Here is a 26,649-nt window from a genome sequence, read left to right on the forward strand (position 1 = left end):
TTAGGATAAAGGGTAGCAAATTTTAAACAGTTGAGGAGAAACTACTTCTCCCAAAGGGTTGTGAATCTGTGGAATTCATTACCCCAAAATGCAGTGGATGCTGGGACAGTGAGTAAATTTAAGGTGGAGTTAGACAGATTTTTAATCGGTAATGGGTTGTAGGGATATGGAGAGAAGGCAGGAAAATGGGGGTGAGGAGCAAATCAGCCATGATCGAATGATGGAGCAGACTCGATGGGCGAAATTCTACTCCTATGTCTTATGATCTTATGAACTTATAAATCAGGTGACAGTAGGAAGTGAGATCAGTAAGATGACCATTACTTTAAAAGAAGCCAGTTAGGAATTGGGCATAGACAGTTTAGCCAAACTGAGATCGACTGCATATTATCTGTTGTATCATGATTAATATGTCATTGTTCCCTTAAGAAACATGCTCATTTTATCATCACTGCAACAAACATTGGACTTGAGTGTATAAAAATCTCTCACACCATCTTACCTCAGATCACTTGAAGCATCACAATCTACTGGAAGCATGCTCCTCTGTTATATACTAAGACTTTGATATCAGCTCAAATATATATGTGCTTGTGGAATATGCACTTTTCCCTCCAGAGATTCTGCCAGACCTGCTGAGTTTCTCCAGCAATCTGTGCTTTTGTGCTAGTTTCTAATGTTGTGGGAGATAACGTAACGTTCGCCACATCAGATAAAAGATATTATTAGAGATATATTCACACCACTGTCCATGTTAGTTCATGTTAAGATGAACTGCTCATATACCAGGTAGTAGTGGGCAGCAACAGTTAACTGATGATCCGTATTGGACAACTTCAGTCAACAAAACAGCAAAAAAGCATGTGTAGTCAATCAGAAACAAGAGCTGGTGTTCTAAAGGAGATTGATTGAAAACAATTGTTTTTATTCAGTGTATTTTCTTTATAGTTTGTTTTGATAATCTTCATATATTCTGCAAAACAGTGAAAGCATACTGGGATTCCTGAAATAGGTCTTACAACTAATCAAAATTAGAAAAGTTTAGATAGATTCTCTCCAACTCAGTCTACAATTGTAATTGAGACACAATGGTAGTGCCCCTATTCTTGGCCAGGAGGCCTGGGTTCAAGTCCCCCTGCGCCATAGGCATGTCATGAATTTTCTTTTTAACAGGTTGATCAGAAGTATCTGTAATTGACAATGAAATTTAAAGTGAACCCCAAATTCAATACAGTGAGTGACCCCAAACAGGCTCATAATCTGGAAACTCTCAATTCTTTATTCAAATTCATGCAACTGAAATTTATTTGAAATTCATTCATGGTATAAATGGCTGGGCCAGCATTTATTGCCCATCCCTAGTTCTGTTGATAAAGTGATGATGACCAACTAATGTCTATTCAAATACCTTATCCCCAACCCACTGGTAGTGTATGAATTATTAAATGTGAAGACTTGTTGTGAAAATGCAACAATCAATCAAAACAATAATCAAATAACAAGTAGGCTTTGATGCTGTACGGAATTATTAAGCAAGTGTAATTTAAAAGAGATGGTTACTTTGGGAGTTGTAATTCTGTTACATGCAATATAAACTGGTTTTCAATAAAATTTATGACAGCATCACATTATTTATTAAACTAAGGGTTGCTTGTGCTCTTTTTTTCCCCATTTATGGTATGAGCATCAGCGGCAAAGTTGGCATTTGTTTCCTTAGAAACAGAAGGCCCACATCAGGTGGATAGACGTGTGTGTGTGTGTGTGTGTGTGTCTAGGGATTGCAGGCCTCCTAGAACCAATGGAGCATCCTGCAACAGTCAACAGTCATAACTCCCCCTTCATCATTTCCCCTGCCTCTTAAATTAAGCACCACCTCCACCCCAACTTCTTCAAAGCCAGAACCTGGTTAGCCTGGTCCCAACAGTTCTTTTCCTCATGTCATCATTCTTTCTTTTGCCAATCATTTTACATTGGAGTCCTCTTGTTCTCAAGTGAGAACCATGTCACTCTCGGCAAAAGTGAGAAGCGCAGATGCTGGGGACTAGAGTCAAGATTAGAGTGGTGCTGGAAAAGTACAGCAGGTCAGACAGCATCCAAGGAGCAGGAAAATCGATGTTTCGGGAGTGACTGTGGAGGAGACCCAGGACCTGCATGTCCTCAGCAGATGGGAGGGGGAGTTGAAATGTTGGGCCACGGGGTGGTGGGGTTGATTGGTGCAGGTGTCCTGGAGATGTTCCCTGAAGTGCTCTGTGAAAAGGTATCCAATCTCCTTGGATGCTGCCTGGCCTGCTGTGCTTTTCCAGCACCACTCTAACCTTGACTCTAATCTCCAGCATCTGTGGTGCTCACTTTCGCCTAGTTGGTTATAACCTTACTGTGAACCCTCTTGCAAGGATGCTGACCTTGAAGACGTTCTCCTCCTCTCTCTACAAGGACCTCAGTGAGTCTCTCTCTCACTGCAACCCCAGGTCATCTCCTGTGCCCTGAAACTCTTCAATCATGTCCTGAAACAGACTCATTACCACAGCCACATCTGGTTCCTCAGTATCCACTGTATTCTACTGTGTAGAATTTAAACTTAATTGTCAATTACAGATACTCTGCAACCAGCTGATCCCACATGGACTCCAGACTACAATCAGACCAGCACAGTCAATCTTCCTTCCCACCTATCTGCTCCACCCTCCTCTCTGACCTATCACCTTTACCCCTTCCTCCATCTACCTATTGCAGTTTCAACTACCCCAGTTACACCCCCTCCCATTTATCTTCCCCCTCCCCAACCCCAGCTTCCAGCCTCCATTCCTGATGAAGGGCTCCTGCCTGATACATTGATTTTCCTGCACCTCGGATGCTGCCTGGCCTGCTGTGCTTTTACAGCACCACTCGAAACAATGTCACTCTGCCAACTGTAGCAAACAATCTCCAATATTGAACAAAATTAAATTTAACACATTCTTGGTGTAAATTACAGACTCTCATTTGTACCCAGGAGTCACAGACAGCCTCAAGTGTACCAGTGACTCTGTGTGGCAGGATCATAGCTGCAGCAGAGATAGGTTGATCGTCAAGACAAATGGTCCTTGCTGCCTGAAGGTGTAGCCTGTTAACTGACCCAAGGTGGCTGGTGAGGTAGAAATTAGACCACATGCTTTTTCCTTTATGAAGTTCATTGACTTTGTCAATCTCCAAGTACCCCAACGTCCTAACTATTCCCTTTCCACATGTGGATATTTTCTAATCATCCCATTCAGAAATACATTACACTCCTCTGGAGCAGGAGGGACTTGAATTTAGATTTCCTGGCTCAGAGGTAGGGACACGGACACTGACACTGTGCTACAGGACCCACTTTTCTTTACATGTAGCTATTTTCCTAATCAACCTGTTCAGGGATGTTACTAGACACCTCTGGAGCAGGTGGGTCTTGAACCCAGGTCTTCTGGCTCAGAAGTAGGGATACTACAACCACATCATTAGAGCCCTCTTTTTTTTACATATGAAAAGAAGTCCATCACCTGTTTTACTTTAACAATGTACTTGACAAGACATTAGCATGATTGGTCAAGTTAGCCAAACTGAGAACAGTAGAAGCATGATTAACATGTATAGAGTACATTCATTATTCAGCTAAAGGTCCCTATCACATATTTAGAAAACCAACATCTTTTACTCTTGGTCCTGTTTTGCAACTGTTACATGGAGGTAACAGCCATGTCAGAAACTATGAAATGCTGTCAGGATAATTCCAGAAAATGCCCTATGGCAAACTGTCTCTTCAGTTATTATCTATGTGCTCCCTTCTGTTATGCAGTGCTGCCCGATGGTGAAATGTGAATCAATAAATATTCCCTCGTATCAGCTAAACTAGTTCATGAACTTTCTCACCTCATCATGTGGGATTGATTGAATTGGATTGGCTCTGAGGTCCACGTCAAGGCTACATCATCTCTTATGTGGTTCAATGAGGTCTTTCTTATTCAGTTCATGCCCTGGATGGTTTGAGTCAAGCCCCAAATGCAACAACTTGCATTAATATAGTGTCATTAATGGCGTAAAACATCCCAAGTTGCTTCACAAGAGTATTTGCAAACCAGATTTGACACTGAGACACACCATTGTTCTACATCATTTGGCTGATCCATTATTATAAACATCCAGTGATCAAAGCATCGACATTTAGGACTAAGATGAGATTAAATTCTTTCAAGCAGAGGCTGTGGATCTTTGGAATTCACAATCCAAGAGCGTGGTGGATGGGTTAGTCTTTAAATAATCACTACATTTATAGGTATTAAGGGAATTAAGGAATATATGGACAGTGTGGGAGAGTGAAGTGGAGGTAGAAGACCAGCCATGATCTTATCAAATGGCTCAAAGGCCAATTCCAGTTCCTATTTCTTTTGTTCCAATAACTATTGATGTCTCTCCAGCTCTGGGCCTGCATCTCTGTGAAAAGGAATGATGTCAGGAATCCTTCTACAGCTTGCCTTGGTGGGTATAGTTCTTTGATGAGTTCCTGAGGATTGTATCTCAATGTTGCACGTTGTGGCACTGTGACAATATTGCTGGGTTAGTTAAGCAGCATCTTGGGCAAATACCAGCAGAGCACTTTGTAAACTTGAACTTATTTTACAAGAATTTGTAACTACCATTTCCACTCTGACACAGAAATACTCAATGACACCTTCAAATTCTGTCCTCTAGTCTGGCAAACTGAAATAATTCTGCACAGGCTGAGTTATTAAGCAAGCAAAAACCAACCAACCACCCTAGCAACTCGGAGACAGACCTGGATATATAGTCTTCTATTGTGTGTAGCCACTGTGTACAATTAGACAGACAGCAGCAGGGGTATGTTAGAAATGCCTGAATGACAACACAAGGGCCAGACATCCTTGTATAAGATAGCCAGCAAACTGGTTGGGTGGAATGTTCCAACATTTAGCTTAATGTCAATTTTGGGAAGTAGCACAGAAGATTTCCTTCTGTTAGCTCTAGCATCTTTGTGGAATTTTACACTGCTCACTGATTAAGTATGCACTTTACCTCTACAGCACCTCTCCTGCACATCTTGAACGAAACAGCTGAGGAAGTGTTTTCCAGGCCATACTGTGGTGGCCACAGGCACTATATTTAAACCCCAGCTTCACACCATTTCAAATACTAGCAGCTGGTCTGAATTAGCCCCCGGGTCAGTGCAGTGTCCCTGATCTGGGGGAGAGCATGGTGATGCTGCAGGACCCTCTGTGCTCTGATTCCTGAAGAAGGGCTTACGCCCGAAACATCGATTCTCCTGTTCCTTTGATGCTGCCTGACCTGCTGCACTTTTCCAGCAACACATTTTTAAGCTCTGATCTCCAGCATCTGCAGTCCTCACTTTCTCCTCTGTGTCTGCAAGGGTAAGTGTCATCATTTTCACTCTGCTGCCTCATCATTGCTCTAACTCTGACAATCGCACTCACCTCGCAATGAGACAATGACCTACAGCATTTGCTATTGTGTGCAGCATCTACCCTCACACACCCCATCCTGCAAACTATGTACTCCTCCTCCCCTCTGCATTTCTGACTCCCTCAGTTAGGGCACCCCAGCACCTTTCCTGACTGCGTGCACCAACCCGCAAATGGCCACAGTCTCCCTTTGCTGGACTGTTTCACCTAAACTTGCAGACACAGTCATTTGGTTGAAGCACGTGCAGTCTATATTTGCTGCGTTAACTACTGCCACATGCTACAGGTGTAACGCTGCTGTAGCCTGGTGTTATACACCAACAGATCTTATCTGTTCAGTGCTATCACACATGGCAAGCTGCCTGGCTTTGTGTCTGTACAGAAAGGTACGGCAGAGCTGCTATGAGAACCCAAGTAAGTGCAAGGTGAGTAAACACTAAGAAAATAAGCTAAGATGATCCCTAGAGGCAGGGCCAGAGGAGGTTCACAAGAATGATCCTGGAAATAATGGACTTGTTGGATGAGGAGTAGTTGAGGATCTGGGTCTGTGCTCCAAGGGGTTTAGAAGGATGAGTTGGGAATCTGATCGAAACCTACAAAATACTGAGAGACTTGGGCCGAGTGAGTTTGGAGAAGATGTTTCCATTTGTGGGAGAGTTTAGAACCCAAGGGCACAGCCTTGGAGTGAAGGGATGACCTTTGAGAATGAAAAAGGGAGGAATTTCTCGGGCTTGATTAGAAAGGGGATTGAGGGTTGAGGGGAAGGCAGGAAAATGGGGTTGAGAAAACAATCTGTAATCAAATAATGGAACAGACTCAATGAGCTGAATGGCCTAATTCTGCTCTGATGCATGAAACAGGTCTGTCCCTGTATACACAAAACAGGCTGGCAGCAGTATTGCAATATAAGATGTTGGTCAATTGTTGGTCAGTGCTGTATTGAAGTGGTTAACTGTATCATAAGTGATTCCAAGATGGGCCTTGATGATGTGGAGAGATTGAGCTTTGCCAATTCCAACCTCCATGGATGGGGGTGTAGATACAGGTTGCTGTTGCCCTTGGAATGCCTCCTGAGATGTTGGGAAACACTGGCCAACCTGAACTCCCAGAGAAACTGCTTGCGAGTTGGAGCCATAAAAACATAAGATGTAGGAGTTGAAACAGGCCATTCAGCCCATCAAGTCTGCTCTACCATTTAGTGAGATCATGGCTGAGCTAATAATCCTCAAAATTTTCTTGCATCTTCCCCACAATCCTTCATTCCCTTCCTAATTAAAAATCTGCCTATCTCAGCCTTGAATATACTTAATGACCCAGTCTTGACAGCTCTCTGTGGTAAAGAATGCCACAGATTCACTACCATTTAAGAGAAGAAATTCCTTCACACGTCTATATTTAATGCTTGGTTCCTTATTCTGAGATATGCCTTCAGCTCCTAGGCTCTCCCACAACGGGAAAGAACCTTTCTGTGTATACCCTGTCAAGCCTCCAAAGAATCTTGTTTGTATCAATGAAGTCACCTCTCATTCTTTTAAATTCCAAAGAGCACAGGCCCAACCTATGCAACCTTTCCTCATAAGACAATCTCTCCATACCTGTTATCGGCCGAGTGAACCTTCTCTGGACTGCCTCCAGCGCTGGGATATCTTTCCTAAGATAAAGGACCCAAATAAGGGAAAAGTTCACAGTACTCCAACTGTAGTCTGACTAATGCCTTGTATAGTTTGGCAAAACCTCCTTACTTTTACACTCTATTCCTTTGAAATAAAAGTCAACTTTCCATTTGTTTTCCCTATTACCTGCCAACTTGATTGCTTGTTTTTTTCATGTTTCATGGACAAATCCCTCCCTTCTGTAGCTTTTGCAGTCTTTCTCCATTTAAATAACATTCAACCCATCTGTTCTTCCAGCCAAAGTGCATCACCCTACATTATATAATCCATCTGTTAAGCTCCATGTGCTTAACATGTCTATATCTCTCTGCCGACTCCTTGCGTCACCCTGACCTCTGTGTTTTAGTATCAGCCACAAACCTGGGAATATGCATTCATTTCTGCCATCCCAGTCATTAATATGCACTGTAAATATTTGTGGCCCCAGCACTGATCCCTGTAGCACTCCATTAGTTACAGGTTGGCATCCTCAACATTGCGAACACGAGAACTGTAGATGCTGGAAACCAGAGTTTAGATCAGAGCAGTGGTGGAAAAGCACAGCAGGTCAGGCAGCTTCTGAGGAGCAGGAAAATCGACGTTTCGGGCAAAAGCCCGAATGAACATTGCATCCCCCTTTATCACAACTCTCCGTCTTTTATAAGACGAAGACCTGTAAATGATGGAGACCTGAAACAGAAACTGAAATTGGGGTGAAACTTCAGCAGATCTGACAGCACCTGGGGGGAAAAAAGACAGAGTTAAAGGCTCCAGTCCAGTGACTCTTCATCCAGGTGCTTTTGTCTCTGTTTTCTATTACTCACTACCAATTAAACACTCTAACTTTCAAATCAGGAATCAGTGGGATCTCGTTTCTCACCGGTCCCTGGGAGAATCACAACCTGAATACAATTAAGGTGAGATTTGGTCATTGTGAGATAATAATATGTGTGAATTAGGTCATTACCACTCCCTGGCAGGATTCTTATCTAGCTGTTAAAAATTCAGGGGAAAAATCAAACATTTTTATCTCAATGTCAAGATTCTAATGATTTTCATCCTTGTGGATTTCCCCAACTTTCTCGCTGTTGCCCACATTGTTCAGTGGCTGGGAAAATTACTCCCATTGATTTGTTTGTTACGCTAGACTGACACATAATTTGGTATGTTACAGGTTGATACAGCTGTGGTCACACTCTTCCTTTAGAGTCAGATGGTTGTGTCCTATCCTAGGACTAAGGCTCAAAGATCCAGGCTGACACTCCAATGCATTACTGATGGAGATCTGCACTGTTGGAAGTGGAAGTTTTAGGTGATATGTTACTGATGAAGGACTCCTGCCCAAAATGTTGATTTTCCTGCTCCTCAGATGCTGCCTGACCTGCTGTGCTTTTCTAGCACCACTCTATAAACTTGACTCTAATCTCCAGCATCTGCAGTCCTCACTTTCGCCCTGTTAAACTATGGGCCAGTGGATGTAAATAATTCTGTGGCACTATTTTGAAGAATAGCAGGGCCAATATTTATCATTCTATCAACATCACAAAAACTGATTAACTGATCATTAACTTCCAGTTGTCTGTTACAACTTGCTGTGTGCAAATTGGCTGCTACGTCCTACATTACGGGCGGCATGGTGGCACAATGGTTAGCACTGCTGCCTCACAGCGCTAGACACCGGGGTTCAATTCCCGCCTCAGGCGACTCTCTGTGTGGAGGTTGCACACTATTCCCATGTCTGCGTGGATTTCCTCTGGGTGCTCCGGTTTCCTCCCACAATCCAAAGATGTGCTGGTTAGGTGAATTGGCCATGCTAAATTGCCCGTAGTGTTAGGTGAAAGGGTAAATGTAGGAGATTGGGTCTGGGTGGATTGCACTTCGAAGGGTCGGTGTGGACTTGTTGGGCCGAAGGGCCTGTTTCCACACTGTAAGTAATCTAATCTAATTACAACAGTTTGCCACTGCCACAACGGATTTGTTGAGCTCTGGCCCTAATTTTTGTTTCAGATCTCCAACATTGCAGTGCTTTGTATTAAAGAAGACAGAGAGTTGTGATAAGGGAGAGCAATTTGGGCGGCAGGGTGGCTCAGTTGTAGGCACTGCTTCCTCACAGCGCCAGGGACCCTGTTCAATTCCAGCCTCGGGTGACTGTCTGTGTGGAGTTTGCACGTTCTCCCCGTGTCTGCGTGGGTTTCCTCTGAGTGCTCTGATTTCCCCCTTACAATCCAAAGGTGTGCAGGTCAGGTAAATTGGCCGTGCTAAATTGCCTATCGTCTTAGGTGCATTAGTCAGCGATAAATATCGGGTAGGGGATTGGGTCTGGGTGGGGTCGATGTAGACTTTTTGGGCTGAAGAGCCTGTTTCCAGACTGTAGGGAATCTAATTTTGAAGATGCCAACCTCTAACTAATAGAGCGCCAGGGAGGTCAGTGCTGGAGCCACAATTATGGCCACTCTTCAAAAAACATTCCAATACCTGTAAAGTTCTTTAGACAGCTAGTGGTGGACATGAAAGATACTTGGGAATGCAAGTCATAGAATCACTTCAGTGTGGAAGCAGGCTATTCGGCCTGTCGAGTCCACACCAAACCTTCAAAGAGCAACCTACAGAGACCCACCCCCTACCCTATCCTTGTAATCCCACATTTCCCACGGCTAACTCACCTAGTCTCTATGTCCCTGGACACTATGAGATATTTCCCATGGCGAGTCCATCCAATCTGCACATCTTTGGACTGTGGGAGGAAACTGGAGCACCCAGAGAAAACCCACGCAGACACAGGGAGAATGTGCAAACACCATCCAGACAGTCGTCCAAGGGTGGAATCAAACCCAGGTCCCTGGCACGGCTAACCATTGAGCCACCTGCCGCCCTCTCTTTCACTATCATTCTGTAGATAAATCTTGGCATTGTTTCCAAAATTAAATCAAGCTCACAAACATTTCAGTTCCTGCATCCATTACATTTTCAAATTCTACAAACGGAAAATACTGAAACAAAAACAGGAACAATACTGTTTGCCTCAAAAAAATGCTCAAAATTCGGATCCCGTCCAAAAGATTCCTCTATGTAAATTAAAACATTTAGGAAAACGGTTCACATTTTATTTGTTAGGTATTTCTCTGGTAGTCTCAGAGCCAACAGCTCAGTTGGCATGTTTATGAGTGAGATAGATTTGGTGAAAGTGATACTGGGTCGATCAATTGCGACAGCTTCCAGTTTACCCAGCCACCCATCTCATTGGCTGTGACCATCTCTGCCCATCTTTCAGCTGAAGCTGATTGGCTTTCATAGACTTCAGCCTGCCCCCCAACTTCCACGATTGGACAGACGCTCCTGCTTTCTGAGTCATCTGATTGGGCGATATTTACAACCCTCTCGTCCCCAGGGGGGGAGAAGCATTGAGTTTCTTTAAGATATTTGGTTTGGAACACTGCCTCATCAGCTCAAAGTTACAATGCTTGACCTCAATGCAGTGGCTTACCTGGAGGACCTCCATAATCTCCTGTTTCCTCTGGACTATGTCTGGGTTTAACCTCATGTCTGAAGGAGGGCACCTCCTACATTGCAGTACTTCCACAGTACTGCACTGGAGTGGCAGTCTGGATTTGTGCTCAGGTCTGGGGAGATCCAATGATCTGGTCACTTCCCTCTCCCCACTCCCTCAGCTGACCAAATATCAGGAGTGAGCTGAAAATGTGTTGCTAGAAAAGCGCAGCAGGTCAGGCAGCATCCAAGGAACAGGAGATTCGACGTTTCAGGCATAAGCCCTTCTTCAGGAATCAGAAGCCCTGAAGAAGGGCTTATGCCCGAAATGTCGAATCTCCTGTTTGTTGGATGCTGCCTGACCTGCTGCGCTTTTCCAGCAACACATTTTCAGCTCTGATCTCCAGCAGCTGCAGACCTCACTTTCTCCTCAAATATCAGGAGTATTTGGCTAAATGTAATTAAAACTTTGAGAAGTAGTCCATTACTTAGTCTGTGGTCTTCACTGTAAATGATGCTAAGAAAATCCCAAAAATAGTTCAACATCAGGAGAGGGGAGGGCGGGAAGAAGTCAAGAAAATTACAATCCCCAGGGAAGTAGTACTGAGCAAATAGTTGTAGTTGCAAGCTGATAATCCTCTGGGTCTTCATGGACTTCATCCTAGGGGGTTAAAAGAAATAACGAGTAAAATAGTTGACGCATTATTTTTTACTTTTCCAAAATTCCCTAGATTAATGGAAGGTTCCATGAGATTGTGAAACAGTGAATGTAAGTCCTTTTCAAAAAGCAGAAAACTACAGGCCAGTTTGATCCACATCTGTCACAAGGAAAAGGTTAGACACTATTATTAAAGACGATGTTGCAAGTCACTTAGAGAAGTTCACGGTATTATTCAGGCAGAGATAACACAGTTTTGTGAAAGGGAAAATCATGCTCAACTAATTTATTGGAGTTATTTGCAGAAATAACATTTGCTATGGATAAAAGGAAATTGGTGGTTGTCTTTATCTGGATTCCCAAAAGGTATTTGAGAAGGTGCCTCAGCTAATGTTATTGTAGACAACGAGACTCTTGGTGTGAGGGCAACATATTGACATGGGTAGAAGATTAGCAAATAGAGAGAAAGCAAAAATGGGTCATATTGTGGTTGGCAAAATTAGTGAATGGTGCGCCACAGAAGTCAGTGCTGAGGACTCACTTTTTAAAATTTATATAATTTACTTGGATGAAAAGACCAAAGGTATGGTTGCTAAATTTGCTACTGACGCAAAAATAGGTGGGAAAGTGTATTGTGAAGATGATGCAAATAAACTACAAAAAAAAATTAGTTAACAAAAATCCAGCCAATGGGGTATGATGTGATGCAATGTGAAACTGTCCATTTTGGCAGCATATTATCGAAATAGTGAGGACATTTTATCTAAATACAGAGCCCTGTGATGCAGGAGGATCTGAGTAGCCTCATGCATCATTTGTAAAAGATTAATGTGCTGGAACAGCAAGCAAGTAGGAAAGCTGATAGAATGTTTTTTTTGAGGAGAGCTGAATAAAAATATAGAGGTTATACTTCAGTTAAACAGGAAATTGGTGAGACCACATCTGGAGTACTGTGTATGGCATTAGTCTCCGTATTTAAGAAAAAACATAAATGCAGTTCAGAGGATACCTGGAATGGATGGATTGTCTTGTGAGATAAGTTTGGACAAAAAGATTGAGCTTAGAAGAGTAATGGGTAATTCGATTGAAATATGCATGATCCTGAGGAGTCTTGACAGGGTGGATGTTGTGAAGATGTTTCCTCTTTTGGGAATATTAGAACCTGGGTCACTGTTTAAAAATAAGACATTCAAAACAGAGATGAAATGAAATGATTTTCTTTCAGAGGGTTGTGAGTCTGGAATTTTCTTCTGTTAAAAAGTAGTGGAAACACAATCCTTGAATATTTTTAAGGCAGAGATAAAAACAGGCATTTAATAAGCTAAGGGTTGAAAGGTTATCAAGGTTAAGTGCAAGTGAGGAGTAATCAGATTAATCTTGATCTTATTGAATGATACGGCAGACTCAGAGGGCTATATTGAAGCCAATTCCTTCTCTTGCCCTGAATTGAAAGGTTTCCCTGATTTTACTTCCAAGTTGCAGCCTCCTCTAGCTCTTATATGGTACATGTCTAAACTTTCCCCTTCTCTTCCTTGTCTTCTTTATTACTATTTCTGTGATATAGACTATCAATCAACATTCAGTGTAAAACTACTGACTCCTCCTTGTACCTCAACAAGATCTGGACAGTATCCAGTCTTGAGCTGACAAGTAATAATTCACACCTTGGAAAACGGCAAGCAATGACCATCTCCCATAAGAGATTATCCAACCAGCACCCCTTGACATTCAGTAGTGCTATCATCACTCAATCCCCCACTATCAACATCCTTGACAAGAAATTCAACTGGACCTGTCACATAAACACATTGGCTACAAGAGACAGATCAGAAGTTAGAGATGCCTCATGGGAACCTGGGTTGGAATAAAACTCTGGAATTAAGCGTCTACTGATGACCATGAATCTTTTGTCGATTATGAGGAAAAAAGCCTACCTTGGTCACTAATGTCCTTTAGGGAAAGGAAACTGCCATACTTACCTGCTCTGGCCTACTCCAGACCCACACACTTAACTGCCCTCTAGGCCATTAGGGATGGGCAATAAACGTTGGCCTGACCAGCAACACTCAAGTACTTATTTTTTTTAAAACGCAAGGGAACACTACCACCAGCAAGCTCCCCTCCATGCCAGACACCATCCTGACTTGTAAATATATCACCGTTCCTTCACTGTCACACTTGGGTTAAACATTCTGGAGTTCCCTCCCTAACAGCATTGTGGGTCAACCCACAGCGCCGTTGGACCGCAGCAATTCAAGAAGACAGCTCACCACCATCACCTTCTCTGGTGGTGGCCAGCCAACCACACCTATATTGCAAGAGTGAATTAAAAAAAGCTATGCTTCGTCAAACATTGCTTCTTGTAAGGACTCTGTTCCATTCACCCAGTTCTTCTGTCCTCCTTGCATCTATCCAGATGATTCAATCTTCTTGACCAGTACTTCCAAATGCTTCCAACAGCCCACCCCATGCGGAAATGAAGAGCGCACTTGACGAAATATACACCACTACAAATAGCCTTGAGACAGACCACCCAAGGCCTTGTTCATCATAGCTAGTAACTTCAACCAGGTCAACCACAAGAGTATGCTACCAAGATACCACCAACACATCTCCTGACCCACCATAGGCCCAATAACCCTGGGGCATTGCTACACAACCATCAAAGATGTCTATCGTTCCATTTCCTGTCTGCAGTTTGGTAAATCAGACCATAAGGCTGTGCTCCTTCTCCCAGCTTACAACTGGAAACTGATGTGTGAGGATCCAGTACAGAAAGTCGTACAGTGCTGATCTGAGGTAACGGATGAGATCCAAGGTGACTGCTTGGAGTCAGTGGACTGGTCCACTGAGTATGCCATCACAGATCCTCATCATTAAGCGTGTAGAGGACTGCACGTCAAAGAAGTTGATTCCAGTGTTCCCCAACCAGAAACCATGGATGAACTTAGAGATCAACTCCCTACTGGTCAGTCCAAATCTGAGGCGTTCAAGTCTGGTGATCCTGACCTGTACAAGAAATCTAGGTACAATCTTCGCAAGGCCCTAATGGATGTCAAGAGACAATACCAGACTAAACTACAATTCCAGACTAACCACACAAACACACGTCGACTGGGGAAAAACTTACTCAATATAACGGGCTACAGAGTGAGGTTGAGTAGAATCACTGACAACAATGCATCCCTCACCAGTGAGCTCAATGCATTCTATGCTGATTTTGACCAGAAGGTCAGTGAAATTATATGACCTGCCCCGACAACTGCGGATACTCCTGTACCCATGATCACCACTACAGTCTTCTTGAGGGTGAACTCACGGAAAGCGACTCGCCTGGATGGAGATCCCAGCCATAGACTCAGATCCTGCATGAACAGTTGTGGGAGTATTCTCAGACATCTCTAACCTCTCCTTATTACAGTGAGGTTCCCACCTCCTTCAAGAAGACCACTATCATCCCAGTACCAAAGAAAATTCAGGCAAAATGCCTTAATGACTACTGCCCAGTGGCTCTGGCATGCATCATTATGAAGTGCTTCGAGAGGTTAGTAATAGTCCACATCAACTCCAGCCTCCCAAATTGCCCTTATCCATTCTGATTTGCCTACTATTGCAACAGGTCCACAGCAGACACTATCTCCCTGACACTACACTCACTGGTGAAACATTCGACTGTCAAGGACACCGACATCAGACTCCTATTTATTGACTTGAGCTCTGCCTTCAACAGCATAACTATGACCAAACTCATCTCCAAAATCTGAGACCTAGTACTCTGCTTCTCAGTCTATAACTGGATCCTTGATTTCCTGACCCACAGACCGCAATCTGTAAGGATAGGCAACAACTCCTCCTCCACAATAACCTTAATACCAGTACTCCTGCAAGGCTGTGTACTCATCCCCTGATTGTATTCCTTACACACTCACAACTGTGTGGTCAAATTCAGCTGGAACTCCATTTACAAGTTTGCTAATGACACTATCATAGTGGGTCAGATCTCAAACAATGACAAGAGAGTGTACAGGAAAGAGAGAGCTTAGTGGGACGATGGAAAGACATCAATCTTGTCAGCGAAACAAAGGAGCTGGTCATTAACTTCAGAAAGCAGAGTAAAGTTCACCCCCCCCCCTGTCTGCATCAATGGTGCTGAGGTGGAGATGGTCGAGAGCTTCAAGTTCCTAGAAGTAAACATCACCAACAATCTCTCCTGGACCATTCACATTGACACTATAGTCAAGAAAGCACACAAACCCCCTTACTTCCTGAGAAAGCTAAAGAAATTTAGCATGTCCACAATGACTCTTACCAATTTTTATAGCTGTCCCATTGAAAGCATCCTATCTGGATGCACCACAGCTTCATATGGCAACTGCTCTGGTCAAGATTGTAAGAAATTGCAGACAATTGTGAACGCAGTCCAGTCCATCACACAAACCAGCCTTCCATCCATTGACTTCATCTATATTTGCCACTGCTTCGGGAAAAACAGCCAACATAATCAAAGACCCCCTCCCACCCCGCATATACTCTCTTTCACCCTCTTCCATTGGGCAGAAGATACATAAATTTGAAAACAGATACTAACAGATTTAAGAACAGCTTCTTCCTCGCTGTTATTAGAATTATGAGCGGACCGTTCACATATTAGAGTTGTTTTTTCTCTGCGCCTCCTCTATAGCTGTAATACCATATTTTGTATTCTGTTCTCTTACACTGATGCACTTATGTAAAATTAAAAATCACACAACACCAGGTTATAGTTCAACTGGTTTAGTTGGAAGCAGGAATTTTCGAAATGCTACTTCTTCATCAGGTGGTTCAACCCCAGTCCGACACCATCTCCTCCAAATCATGGCACTTATCTAAGTTATTATTTGTCAGTAAAAACAATACTTCTCACAGTATTGTGCTACACATGACGATAATTAATCAAATCAGTCTTTATTTCTCCTCAATGGGCACTCCTTTGCTCCCCTTTATTTATTGTGTCCAGTCTATTTCCACAATACGTATATTCACTCCTTTCCCTCCTGCTCAGATTTGTGATAACGTTCACAAACAAAAACAGAAGTTGCTGGAAAAGCTCAGCAGGTCTGGCAGCATCAGTGAAGAGAAATCAGAGTTGACGTTTCAGGTCCGGTTCTGAGGAAGGGTCACCTGACCCAAAACGTTAACTCTGATTCTGTTCACATACTGCCAGACCTGCTGAGCTTTTCCAGCAGCTTCTGTTTTTGTTTCTGATGTACAGCATCCGCAGTTCTTTCAGTTTTTATTGTGATAACGCTTCTCTTGTCCTCAGCTCCTGGTCCACCAGTCTCAGCATTCTATATTCATAATTGTGCAAATCTTTTATTTTATCCTGTCAATTGTAATGATTGTCTGTAACAATGTTATAAGTTTGATTCTGAATAAGGGTTCACTGGACCTGAAACATCAACTGCGAGAGGACGGATGCTGTGAAATTTGAAAGGGTTCAGAAAAGATTTACAAGGATGTTGCCAGGATTGAAGAGTGGGGTGTTGGAAAAGCACAGCTGGTCAGGCAGCATTCGAGGGGCAGGAGAATTGACATTTCAAGCATGAGCTGTTCATCAGCAATGAGGCTGGTGGGCCAAGAGGGCTGAGAGATAAATGGGACGGGGGGTGGGAGGGGTGGGACTGGGAGGAAATTAGCTGGGAGTGCGATTGGTAGATGAAGACGTGGGAGGTGATAGGTCAGGTGAAGCGGATAGGTGGGAAGGAAGATGGTCAGGCAGGACCTTTCAAGAGGGCAGTGCCAATTTGGAAGGTTGGATCTGGTATAAGATGGAGGGAGGGGAATGAGGAAACTGGTGAAATCCACATTGATCCTCTATACTTGGAGGGTCCCTAGGTGAAGATGAGGTGTTTTTCCTACAGGTGTTGCAGGCATTGCAGGAATGGAGAGTTCGAGCTACAGGGAGAGGCTGAATAGGCTGGGGCTGTTTTTTCTAGAGTGTCAGAGGCCGTGTGGAGACCTTATAGAGGTTTAGAAAATCATGAGGGGCATGGATAGGCTAAATAGACAAGGTTGTTTCCCTGGTGTAGGGTAGTCCAAACCCAAAGGACATAGGTTTAATGTGAGAGGGGAAAAGATTTAAAAGGGACCTAAGGGGCAACTTTTTCACACAGACGGTGCTATGTGTATGGAACGTGCTGCCAGAGGAAGTGGTGGAGGCTGGAACAATTACAACATTTAAAAGGCATCTGAATGGGTATATGAATAGGGAAGGGTTTAGAAGGATTTGGGCCAAATGCTGGCAAATGGGACGAGATTTATTTAGGATATCTTATCAGAATGGATGAGTTGGACAGAAGGGTCTGTTTCCTTACTGTACATCTCAATGATTGTAACTCTATGACTCTGATTTCTTCCCAGCTGCTGCAGACCCGCTGAGATTTTTCAGCAATTTCTGTTTTTGTTTCAGATTTGCAGCATCTGCGGTTTTTATTTGTTATTGTCGAACTGTTACCCACCTATATAGTTCACATTGCTCCCAAGAAGCCTCCCTCCCTCCCTGTCCATCTCCTTCCCTCTCCATACTGCTTACCCTTCCACCTTCTCCTACCATGCTCTCCTTCTATTCCAGCTTTTCCCCTTCCCTCTCCCTCCCCTCCACCCTCTTTGTCCCCTCAACTTCTCCTCCTTCTCTCTTGCCACCCCTTCCTACCCTCTCCCTCTCCTCCTCCCTTTCCACCTTCTCCCGTTCCCTCCCCCAGAATCCACATTCACTTCCCCAATCTGCATCCTCCCCCTTCTCCTCTTCAATTTTCCTGCGCCCTTTCTCTCCTCCCATCCCCCTCGCCCACATCCCTCCTCTCTGCCACATCATGTCCTTCCCATAAACCCCTCTTCACCCTCATTCCTCCCACCCCTCCACAACCTATTCATCCATCCTTGACCTTATTATTCCCTTCCCTGAGCCCCCTCATCTTCTCCACCAACTCATTTCCATTACTCCTACCTCATTATTCCCAATACACCTTATCCCTCCCTTCACCGATCCCTATCTCCACAACCCCATTCCTCACTGCCTCCCACACCCATCTTCTTCACATCTCTCCCATGTCCCACCTCTGTCCCTCACTCCATCCCCTCATCTCCCCTCTCTTCCATTCACTCCCCTCCTATATTCCTCTGATCTCACTGTTCCCCAACTCCCTCGCTTTTCCTACCTCCACTCAATCTTCCCTTCCCCACTTCCACCCCAATTCCCATCACTCTCAACCTCTTATCCCCTCAAAGCGCAACCACCCTCATCCAATCTCTCCATCCCTTCATTTCCCACCCCTCCTCAACCCCCACACCCTCATCCATTCCTTAGCCTCATCCCTCACCACCCTCATCCATCCTCTTCCTTCCCTTCATCCACGCACCACCCTCAGTCATCCCCTACCTTCTCCTCAACCCTCCACGAACCTCATCCACCCCGTCATCCCACTTCCCTCCTATACCATCTACCCGCATCCATCCCCTCCTCAACCCTCCCACTCCCTCCATCCGATCCCTTCCCCTCTTCCTTCACCAACTCCTCATCCATCCCTTCCTTTCCCCACCCTCATCCATCCTCTCCCTCCTTCTCAACTCCCAACCCTCAACCATCTCTTCCCTTTCTTTCTTCCCCCAACATTCATCCATACCTTCCTTTCCCCCAAAATCCCCATCCTCATCCTTCCCCTCCCTTCCCCATCCCCCAACCATCCCCTCCCCCCAATCCACCACCTTCACCCATCCCCTCCCCCAATCTCTCACCCATCCCTTCCCCCCACCCATACCCCAACCCACTCACCCATCCCCTCCCTTCCCCATCCCCCAATCCACCACCCTCACCCATCCCCTCCCTTCCCCCAACCCCCTTACCCATCCCCTCACTTCCCCCAACCCCGTCACCCATCCCCTCCCTTCCCCAATCCCTCACCCATCCCTTTCCCCCACCCATACCCCAACCCACTCACCCATCCCCTCCCTTCCCCATCCCCCAACCATCCCCTCCCCCCAATCCACCACCTTCACCCATCCCCTCCCCCCAATCCACCACCCTCACCCATCCCCCAACCCCCTTACCCATCCCCTCCCTTCCCCCAATCCCCACCCATCCCCTCCCTTCCCCCAAACCCCTCACCCATCCCCTCCCTTCCCCCAAACCCCTCACCCATCCCCTCCCCCAATCCCCACACCCATTCCATTCCTTTCCTTTCCTCCCCCCCAACCCCCACATCCATCCCTTCTCCCGCCCCCCTCCCCCGAGTGTCTGGGTGGAGTCTGGGGGAGGGGGAGGGGGAGGGGGATGGTGCTGACTGACCGCCCTCAGCCTCAGGTGTTGTCAATGAGCATCAAGGGCCCGCGGCCCGGGGGGACACTCACTGGCCCGGCCCGGCCCAGCCCGCCCGACACTCCCATAAATAGGGGAGGCCGGAGCTACGTCTTTGTTGCAAAACGTCTTGATTTAAAGGAAAATTATTTCACACACCCCCGTCCCCTCCCCACGTTGTGTTGGAGTTTGGATTTTTTTTTGGTGCCGAGCTGTGTATCCGGGAAGGTGACTCCATGGCTTTCTCACTGGTAAGGAGCCCTTTCCGGAGGGAGCTACCTCCCTCTCAGGACAAGGAGGAGGGGGAGCAGCAGCAGACTGTGCTGGGGGTTACTTCAGAGAAATCCTTGGAAACTGGGGACAGAAAATAAACCTGAATTAAACTACCATGTTTTCTCCTCCCTACCGCTGCAGGGTAGCTACCGTGCATTTTGCATCATGTTCCTTTCCAACTTTCCAGGGGCTTGTGTAATGTATTTGATTGCATGTTCATTTTTGGTTTTTTAAAAAACAAATGTTGCTTAATGACCTCTTTACTTCCCTCCCCGCTCGCGAGGTGCTGTCTCGCCTGATTCTTTTAAAAAAAGCGGAGACTGCAGCTGTTTTTTTTTGCATGAAGCAAAGCTGGCGACAGTAAAATCCTCTCGTTTTTGCTAAAATCGCTTTTTAAAAACATGTTTCTGTAATCTTTTGTCACGCAACGCCTTGTTTTTATTTCTCCAAGCCACTAGCAGTTTTAAAAGTGCTTAAAGCTATCAAGGGCACACAATTTTGACCCCATGCGTATCTTTTATTCCAAAAGTCTGAGGCGAATCTGTGTTATTGTGCACGTCTGAATTTTGTACAACTCTCTGCAGAGCTGCCCATTGTAAAAGTCGAGTCGCTGCTTACTGTGCATGTTATTTCTTTGCAATGCATCCGACTTAAATGTACGAGCGAAGGGTTTTTGTTTTATTTTGCTTAAATATCCGCAGGAAAAAGGAGGCGTAGTCGTTCATGGTGAGCAAGAATGGCTTGTGTGCAATACGTTTTTTTAATGCAGCAAAAAGACAGCGTTGTGACCGAGAAAGGTTGCAACATTGAAGTAGCTCTCTATTCGGCTGCAGGGTGCATCAGTCTGGCTTGACTTTGCCCGGGACTGCACGTGGAGGAGGGCGGGACGGGGCGGCGCGAGCGGCCGCACATGTGCGTTTGTTTACCAGCCCAGAGCGGATCCGTTCAAATCCCTTGGAGCAAGAGGGGGGTTAACAGCAAGGCAGTGGAGGAATAGGAGAACGCAGCACCGTTAGTGACCAGAGTTTCACTGCATATCGCCACCTGTACTATCTTCAGGTAGTGCTTCAGTCCAAGGGCAGACCTGCTCTCTATCCAGCCTTTTTATGCCGACCGATCTCCATCCGCTCCCCCCTTCTGCAGTGGTTGGAAGAACCACCCGTGCGACTGGGGGTGGGATCTCCGTGGTGATGTGCCCCGATTGGTAGTATCGCCGTGATTGACGGGCAGAACAGCGAATCGGGCGTTGGCGGGTACTGGAGAGGGTGGGGGGAGTGGTGTAGTCCGGCGGGTTCCGTTCAGTCGGGACTTAGACGGCGGACAGTGAAGCAGGGTATTGGGTGGAGAAAGTGGTGGGAATAACCTTGTGTTACCAGTACCAGTGGGAGGGGGAAACAAAGGAAAAAACAATTTTAAGTGACCTCGGATTAACGGTAACGGGAATGAACGGGGACGCACCCAAAACACGGTGGGAACGGGGTTTTGAGGCGGGGGGAAGATTTGCGAGAATTAGGGGCTGATTCGCTCTCGTTCGGACAATGGAATATCGAAAAAGAAGGATATTGTGGGGTAACGGCCCGAAGTGTGGGCGGGAAGGTTTCGAGGCCCCGAGCGCTCCGGTTGAGGGGGGAGGGGGGGGTGTTGTCAGTGGGTGATGGGGATGGAGATCCCCGCCCCTCCCCCATTCTATCCTCCGGTGCCAGTGCGCACGCGTGCCGCACTGTGCCCGGAGTTGGCCGTTGTGCGCAGGCGCGCCCGTTTGCACGGCAGTGAATTCATGGCTGCTCCCACTCCTTTCCCAGGGTGTATTCCTCGCTTCCCTCAACCGTGGGTTACCATGGGGAAAAAAGTGAGGAGTGCGGCTATTGGAGATCAGAAGTAAAATGTATGGCGTTGTAAAAGCACAGCAGGCCAGGCAGCATCTGAGGAGCAGGAGAGTGGACGTTTCGAGCATTCAGTTTATCAGGGCTGTTGTTCGTAACGTCGACTCTCTTGCTCTTCGGATGTTCCTTGACCTCCGTTTTTACAGCCCCACACTTTTGAAATGGGTTGTCATTGTCAAGGCCACCCACTTTTTTTTAAAATTGCATAACCCTTCAAACTTCAGCTCTGTAGCTGTCCCACTAAGCCAGCCACGCTGATGGAGGGCTAGAGTTGAAGCATGGCAGACTAGTTAAGGATGGTTTTTTGAAGTAGGGCTCAGGCCTGAAATGTCGACTCTCCTCCTTGGTTGCTGTCTGACCTGCTGTGCTTTTCCAGCATCACATTTTCAGCTCTGATCTCCAGCATTTGCAGTCCTCACTTTCTCCTAGTTAAGGATGGCCCAATGCTTCCCCAAAGGATGTTGGTGAGCTGTATGGGTTTTAGTTGTGCATTGGTAACTGAGTGGTCAAGTCCAGGTTACTGACTGTTCAAATTTTGCCACCTCAATAGTACTTTAGCTGCTTTCACTAGTTTCTGCATCATAATAGTTCTGACCCAGTGATGGAAATTCCAATACTTTACTAAGTTAGGTTGGTGTGTGCCCAATGCACGCTGGTGTTCCTTGTCCTCTAGGTTGTGATTTAAAAAAGATCCTGAAGGAAAAATGCATTCCCTCACTTTTACTTTCCACTGGTCCATGTGTGAAAGGTTTGGACACCAACCTGTTGGACAACTATCTCAATACTACCACCACCTGCTCCCTGAACCCCACACAGTGTAATCATTGTCAAGTAAATGACATGTTTCTTTAAATTTTGATAGTGTCCCCTTAAATATCGTTTCTCAGGCTTGATGATAAAGGCAGATTTTTGTATTCGGTCTGTGCATTAGGTTTTCTGGGTTTCTTTGGAAGTTTATCCTTTTGAGTACTTTTTTTCTTACTGTCATTGGCTGGCTAGATAGCAGCTTGTAGTTTGACACTAGTTTAATTCCCATTCAGCATGTGGTAAACTTAAGAACTTTCTCCTTGCTCCATTGCTGGGATTGAATGGCAGCAGCAAGCCACTACTCAAAACTACTGAGAAAGATGAGGCTAAACAGGCCATGAATGAAGTATCTGCCTTTAGAATCGAGCACTTCTGGAATCGAACTGGTTTTCATAGAAATCTTTTTTTTTCCCCCTCCAGAACAGCGAGATTGGCCGAGGTCAAGATTGCTGGGATGTGCCCACTTCTACAGAAAGCCCAGCCTTGTCTACCTGCAGGAATGCTGACATCTTCCGTAGAATAAACGCTATGTTAGACAACTCTTTGGATTTCACAGGCGTCTGTACTACTCCTGTCACCAAGGGCCAAAGGGAGAATGTGGGAGGTAATGGATTTGATAGGAAAAGTAATGGTAGAAATTCTCTAACTTCTGGTTCAGAAGTCAGCAGAGCATTGTCATAACTTCAATACCCACTCTTTAAATTGAAATTCAAATGTATTCCATCCACAATGCTTTGTTATACAACATTCCTAAAGTGCTTTATGGGAGGATGAGTATATGGAGAGGACAGCATGATTTGATACAGTTTGTAAAGGGGTATGAAAATAATTGAACATCTGCTTGATCAGAAGTTTAAATCCTCCATGGAGCTGTTGGGGAAGAATTTCCAAGCTTGGAACAAAGGTAGCTGAAAGAACCAGTAGTAGTGGTTTTAATTTTTTGTTTTTAAACAAATCTGTAAAAGCTTAAACTGGAGATCTGTAGAGAGTGATGTAAAGACTGAAGTGGGCTAGTTTTTTTGGGGGGGGGGGGGGTTGCAATCAAAGGCTGGATCTTTCAGTACAGTTATGGCTACTAAAGTAACAATTTTAATGTAAGAACTGCCTCCACCCCCCCCCCCCCCCCCCCCCCAAAACACCTTTCCAAAAAGTAATGGGAGAAAGGTGAAACGACCACTCTGCCCATGATTGGTCCTCTAGTCAACTAGAATATCTTGCTTTATTTTGAGTGTTGTTTATTACTGTAGTGACTGAACATGGTGTGAATTAAAACTTGTCCTTTTGTTGTAATATCTTGGTTTGTGCTGACCCATTTTAATTTTTACCTTTTTTGTAACCATCAGATTAACTACTTTTAACTTGTCTGCATAAGCAAATATTGACTACTTTTCATGAAATGGGATGAATATTTTAGCAGTGGTGACTGGATAAATCCTGTCTGAGAGAATGTTGCCTCTAAATTAGTTTCCATACTAGTGTCTCCCTATAATTCCTGTACACTCTCTATTTTTTCCAAATCGTTGCTTGAGATTAGGTGTAATGTTTGTGCACCCCCTTAAAAGGAACTCTTTAATCGCAGTAATGTTGCATTTGGATTCTGTGGAATCCCTACAGCCTTTAAAGCAGGCTACTGTGACCACACTGACCTCTGAAGGCCATCCCACCCAGACCCTTGCCCTTAGCCCAGTCCCTGTAACCCTGCATTTCCCATGGCTAAGCCACATAGCTTGCACATGTGTGGGCTCTGGGAAGTTTAACATGGCCAGTCCACCCTAACCTGCACATCTTTGACTTCAGGAGGAAAACACACACAGACACGGAGTAGAATTGGGGGTAGAATTGAGCCTGGGTCCCTAGTGCTGCATGGCTCATTGTAATTGCTAGTGTACTCATTTTTACAACAAAACTTCAATTTGTAAAATTAACATGACAATTAAGTTGGTGCTCTGTCCACCTTAATTTCCTTTAATTTTAAAGGAAACTTTGACTAAAACTGCAGCAATTCACAATACTGGGAAATATCTCCTGTCTCTTTCAATTCTGCATTTTATCCAGCTTCAGACACTATTTCCAGAAACGAGTGAAGTATATCCTGTGAATCCTCTTTCTGGTAAGACAATTGTAATATGTAATAGTACGTCTGTGTTCCTGTAACTGAAATCTATTGACTTTACTATCACTTTACTGTTTCTTGGTTAAAAATATGCTAGTTTATTCGTACCCATGAAAGAAGAAAGTGTTAAATATCCTATATATCTTTAACTGAACTTGATGGAAATAATTTTTAACTGTTGGAAGTCTATTATAACCAAAGGATTATTTTCAGACTTGAAGGCTAGCAAATGGAAGTATTTATAAATACCTCTATCCTAACACTAATAACCAACAGATGGCTTGGGGCATACTTCATATTTTAAGACTGGGCTGTAACAGATGAAAATAACAGCTGACTAAAATCAACACGAATCAAACGTTGATTAAAAGTCAACTAATGGGCCAGGTTAATGGATAAGTACTCTGGCATTAATCAGTACCATCACAATACATCTGCATCTTTTGCTCTTTCTGCTGTAGTGAAGATTGAGAACAACTTTTATTCCTGACTCTCGAGGACAAGTCAGCAGACGGTACTTGACATCTGAATGTTATGTCTCAAACATTACTGAGCTGAGTACAAGTCAAAATAAACAAACCCAGGATGAATGTTGGAAACCTGTAGCCAAAAGATTCTGGAGAATGCCAACAGGTAGAGCATAAAAGAAGAAATAATGGTTTGTCAGCATCTGAAGAAATGTTTCCAGTCTGGTTACCCTCTTAGAGTGGATGTTAGCTGAGTTAGTGAGAATAGAAAGGGTTAAGCAAACAAATTGCTACGATCTCCCTTGGCTCAGCAGCAGTGTGTTGCTAACAAAAACTAATTGTGCTGGGAGCAGCCCATACAGGAGAAGCTGTAGGATCACTCGAAAGGAGTGCAAAAGGGTGTTCGTGTTCTGAAATGAGTAACACTCCATGTTCAGTCCTAAGGCTGTGAGGTGACAAAGCAGAACATCAAGTGTTCCTAGAGCTTGTATTGAGCCTTGCTGGTGCACTCCAGTGGACTGGAGCCAAAAAAATGTTAGCATGATATGTTGAAGTAGTCATTTTTACAGACCATGGTCAACCAGTTTTAGTCTTGCCAAATAACCCAAATGCCCTTTCCTGTAATCTTCCTTAGCACTTTAAGTACAATATGGTTGCTATTGGCATGACTGAACAATCATGTGGATTGTGACCTGAATCTTGAAGGGTACCAGACATTTTAGGAAAGTAGGAAGGATGACTGTTAATTGTATTAGAACAACAGAAGGATGACCCTGAAATCCATTTGGAGAAATGCCAAAGGAAAGGAATCACTTGGAGTAATGCATAGCCCCTCTGTAAACACATGATAGGTAGAGCAAAAAGGAAGAAATAATGGTTTGTCAGAAAGACGCAAGGGAGGTTTTGATCTAAATGTATACTTAAGTTAGATAAGTGATTTGGGGACAGGTTTAGAAGTGTTTTTAGGACAGCTTGTTAGATCATATCCTCTTGAATTGACCAAGAGGGCTGGATATAGCAAATCTGGTATTTCCAAACAAAATGGGATTATGAATGATTTCAAAAGTGCATATAGGTAGCCGTGATCATAATTGAATTTTACATTGAGTTTGAGGGAGAGGGGAGTGGTTCAAAAGTATTTGAAATCTTTAAAAGAAAGCACAAGCAGTTGGTTAAAATTAAGTCGATAGATGGATTGTTTAAGGACAGTAATAGATCTCTAGGAATTTCCAGATGAAATATTCCCTTAATGTTGGTAGGTATGTATACTAAGTATGCAATACATTAGTATACCAAACTTCAAGTCAGTTGGAAGGCAAGCTGTATGTAATGGCCATCACTGACTTAGACCTTTCAGCTTCTCCAGTATTCTAAAGTGGATAAAATCACCTGAAGTAGATTAGTATTTACTCCAGAGTTCTGAGGAAATTGTGGAAGCACTCATGGTGATCTTTCAGGTCTAACGAGTTGGAGTGTTATGGAGGACCGGAAAATGGAGGTTTCTGAGAAAGAAGGCCATAGACTA

General features: G+C 44.5%; 1 protein-coding gene across 2 annotated transcripts in view; it reads left to right on the top strand.

The window, feature by feature from the left end:
• The first annotated feature begins 21,177 nt into the window (after positions 1–21,177).
• LOC132834640 (cytoplasmic polyadenylation element-binding protein 1-B-like) overlaps positions 21,178–26,649 on the top strand; it is a 107,835-nt gene continuing 102,363 nt past the window's right edge. The window contains exons 1-2 of one of the 2 annotated variants that reach the window (XM_060853539.1): positions 21,178–21,287; positions 22,965–23,148. In XM_060853539.1, coding sequence (XP_060709522.1) covers positions 23,073–23,148 — 76 coding nt within the window. In that variant the 5' untranslated portion in view covers positions 21,178–21,287; positions 22,965–23,072. Of the gene's footprint in view, positions 21,288–21,636; positions 21,704–22,964; positions 23,149–26,649 lie in introns of those variants that run through there. The other variant, XM_060853538.1, reaches the window with a different exon arrangement.

Source organism: Hemiscyllium ocellatum, chromosome 42 (genome assembly GCF_020745735.1).
Source record: "Hemiscyllium ocellatum isolate sHemOce1 chromosome 42, sHemOce1.pat.X.cur, whole genome shotgun sequence".
Taxonomy (NCBI): Eukaryota; Metazoa; Chordata; class Chondrichthyes; order Orectolobiformes; family Hemiscylliidae; genus Hemiscyllium; species Hemiscyllium ocellatum.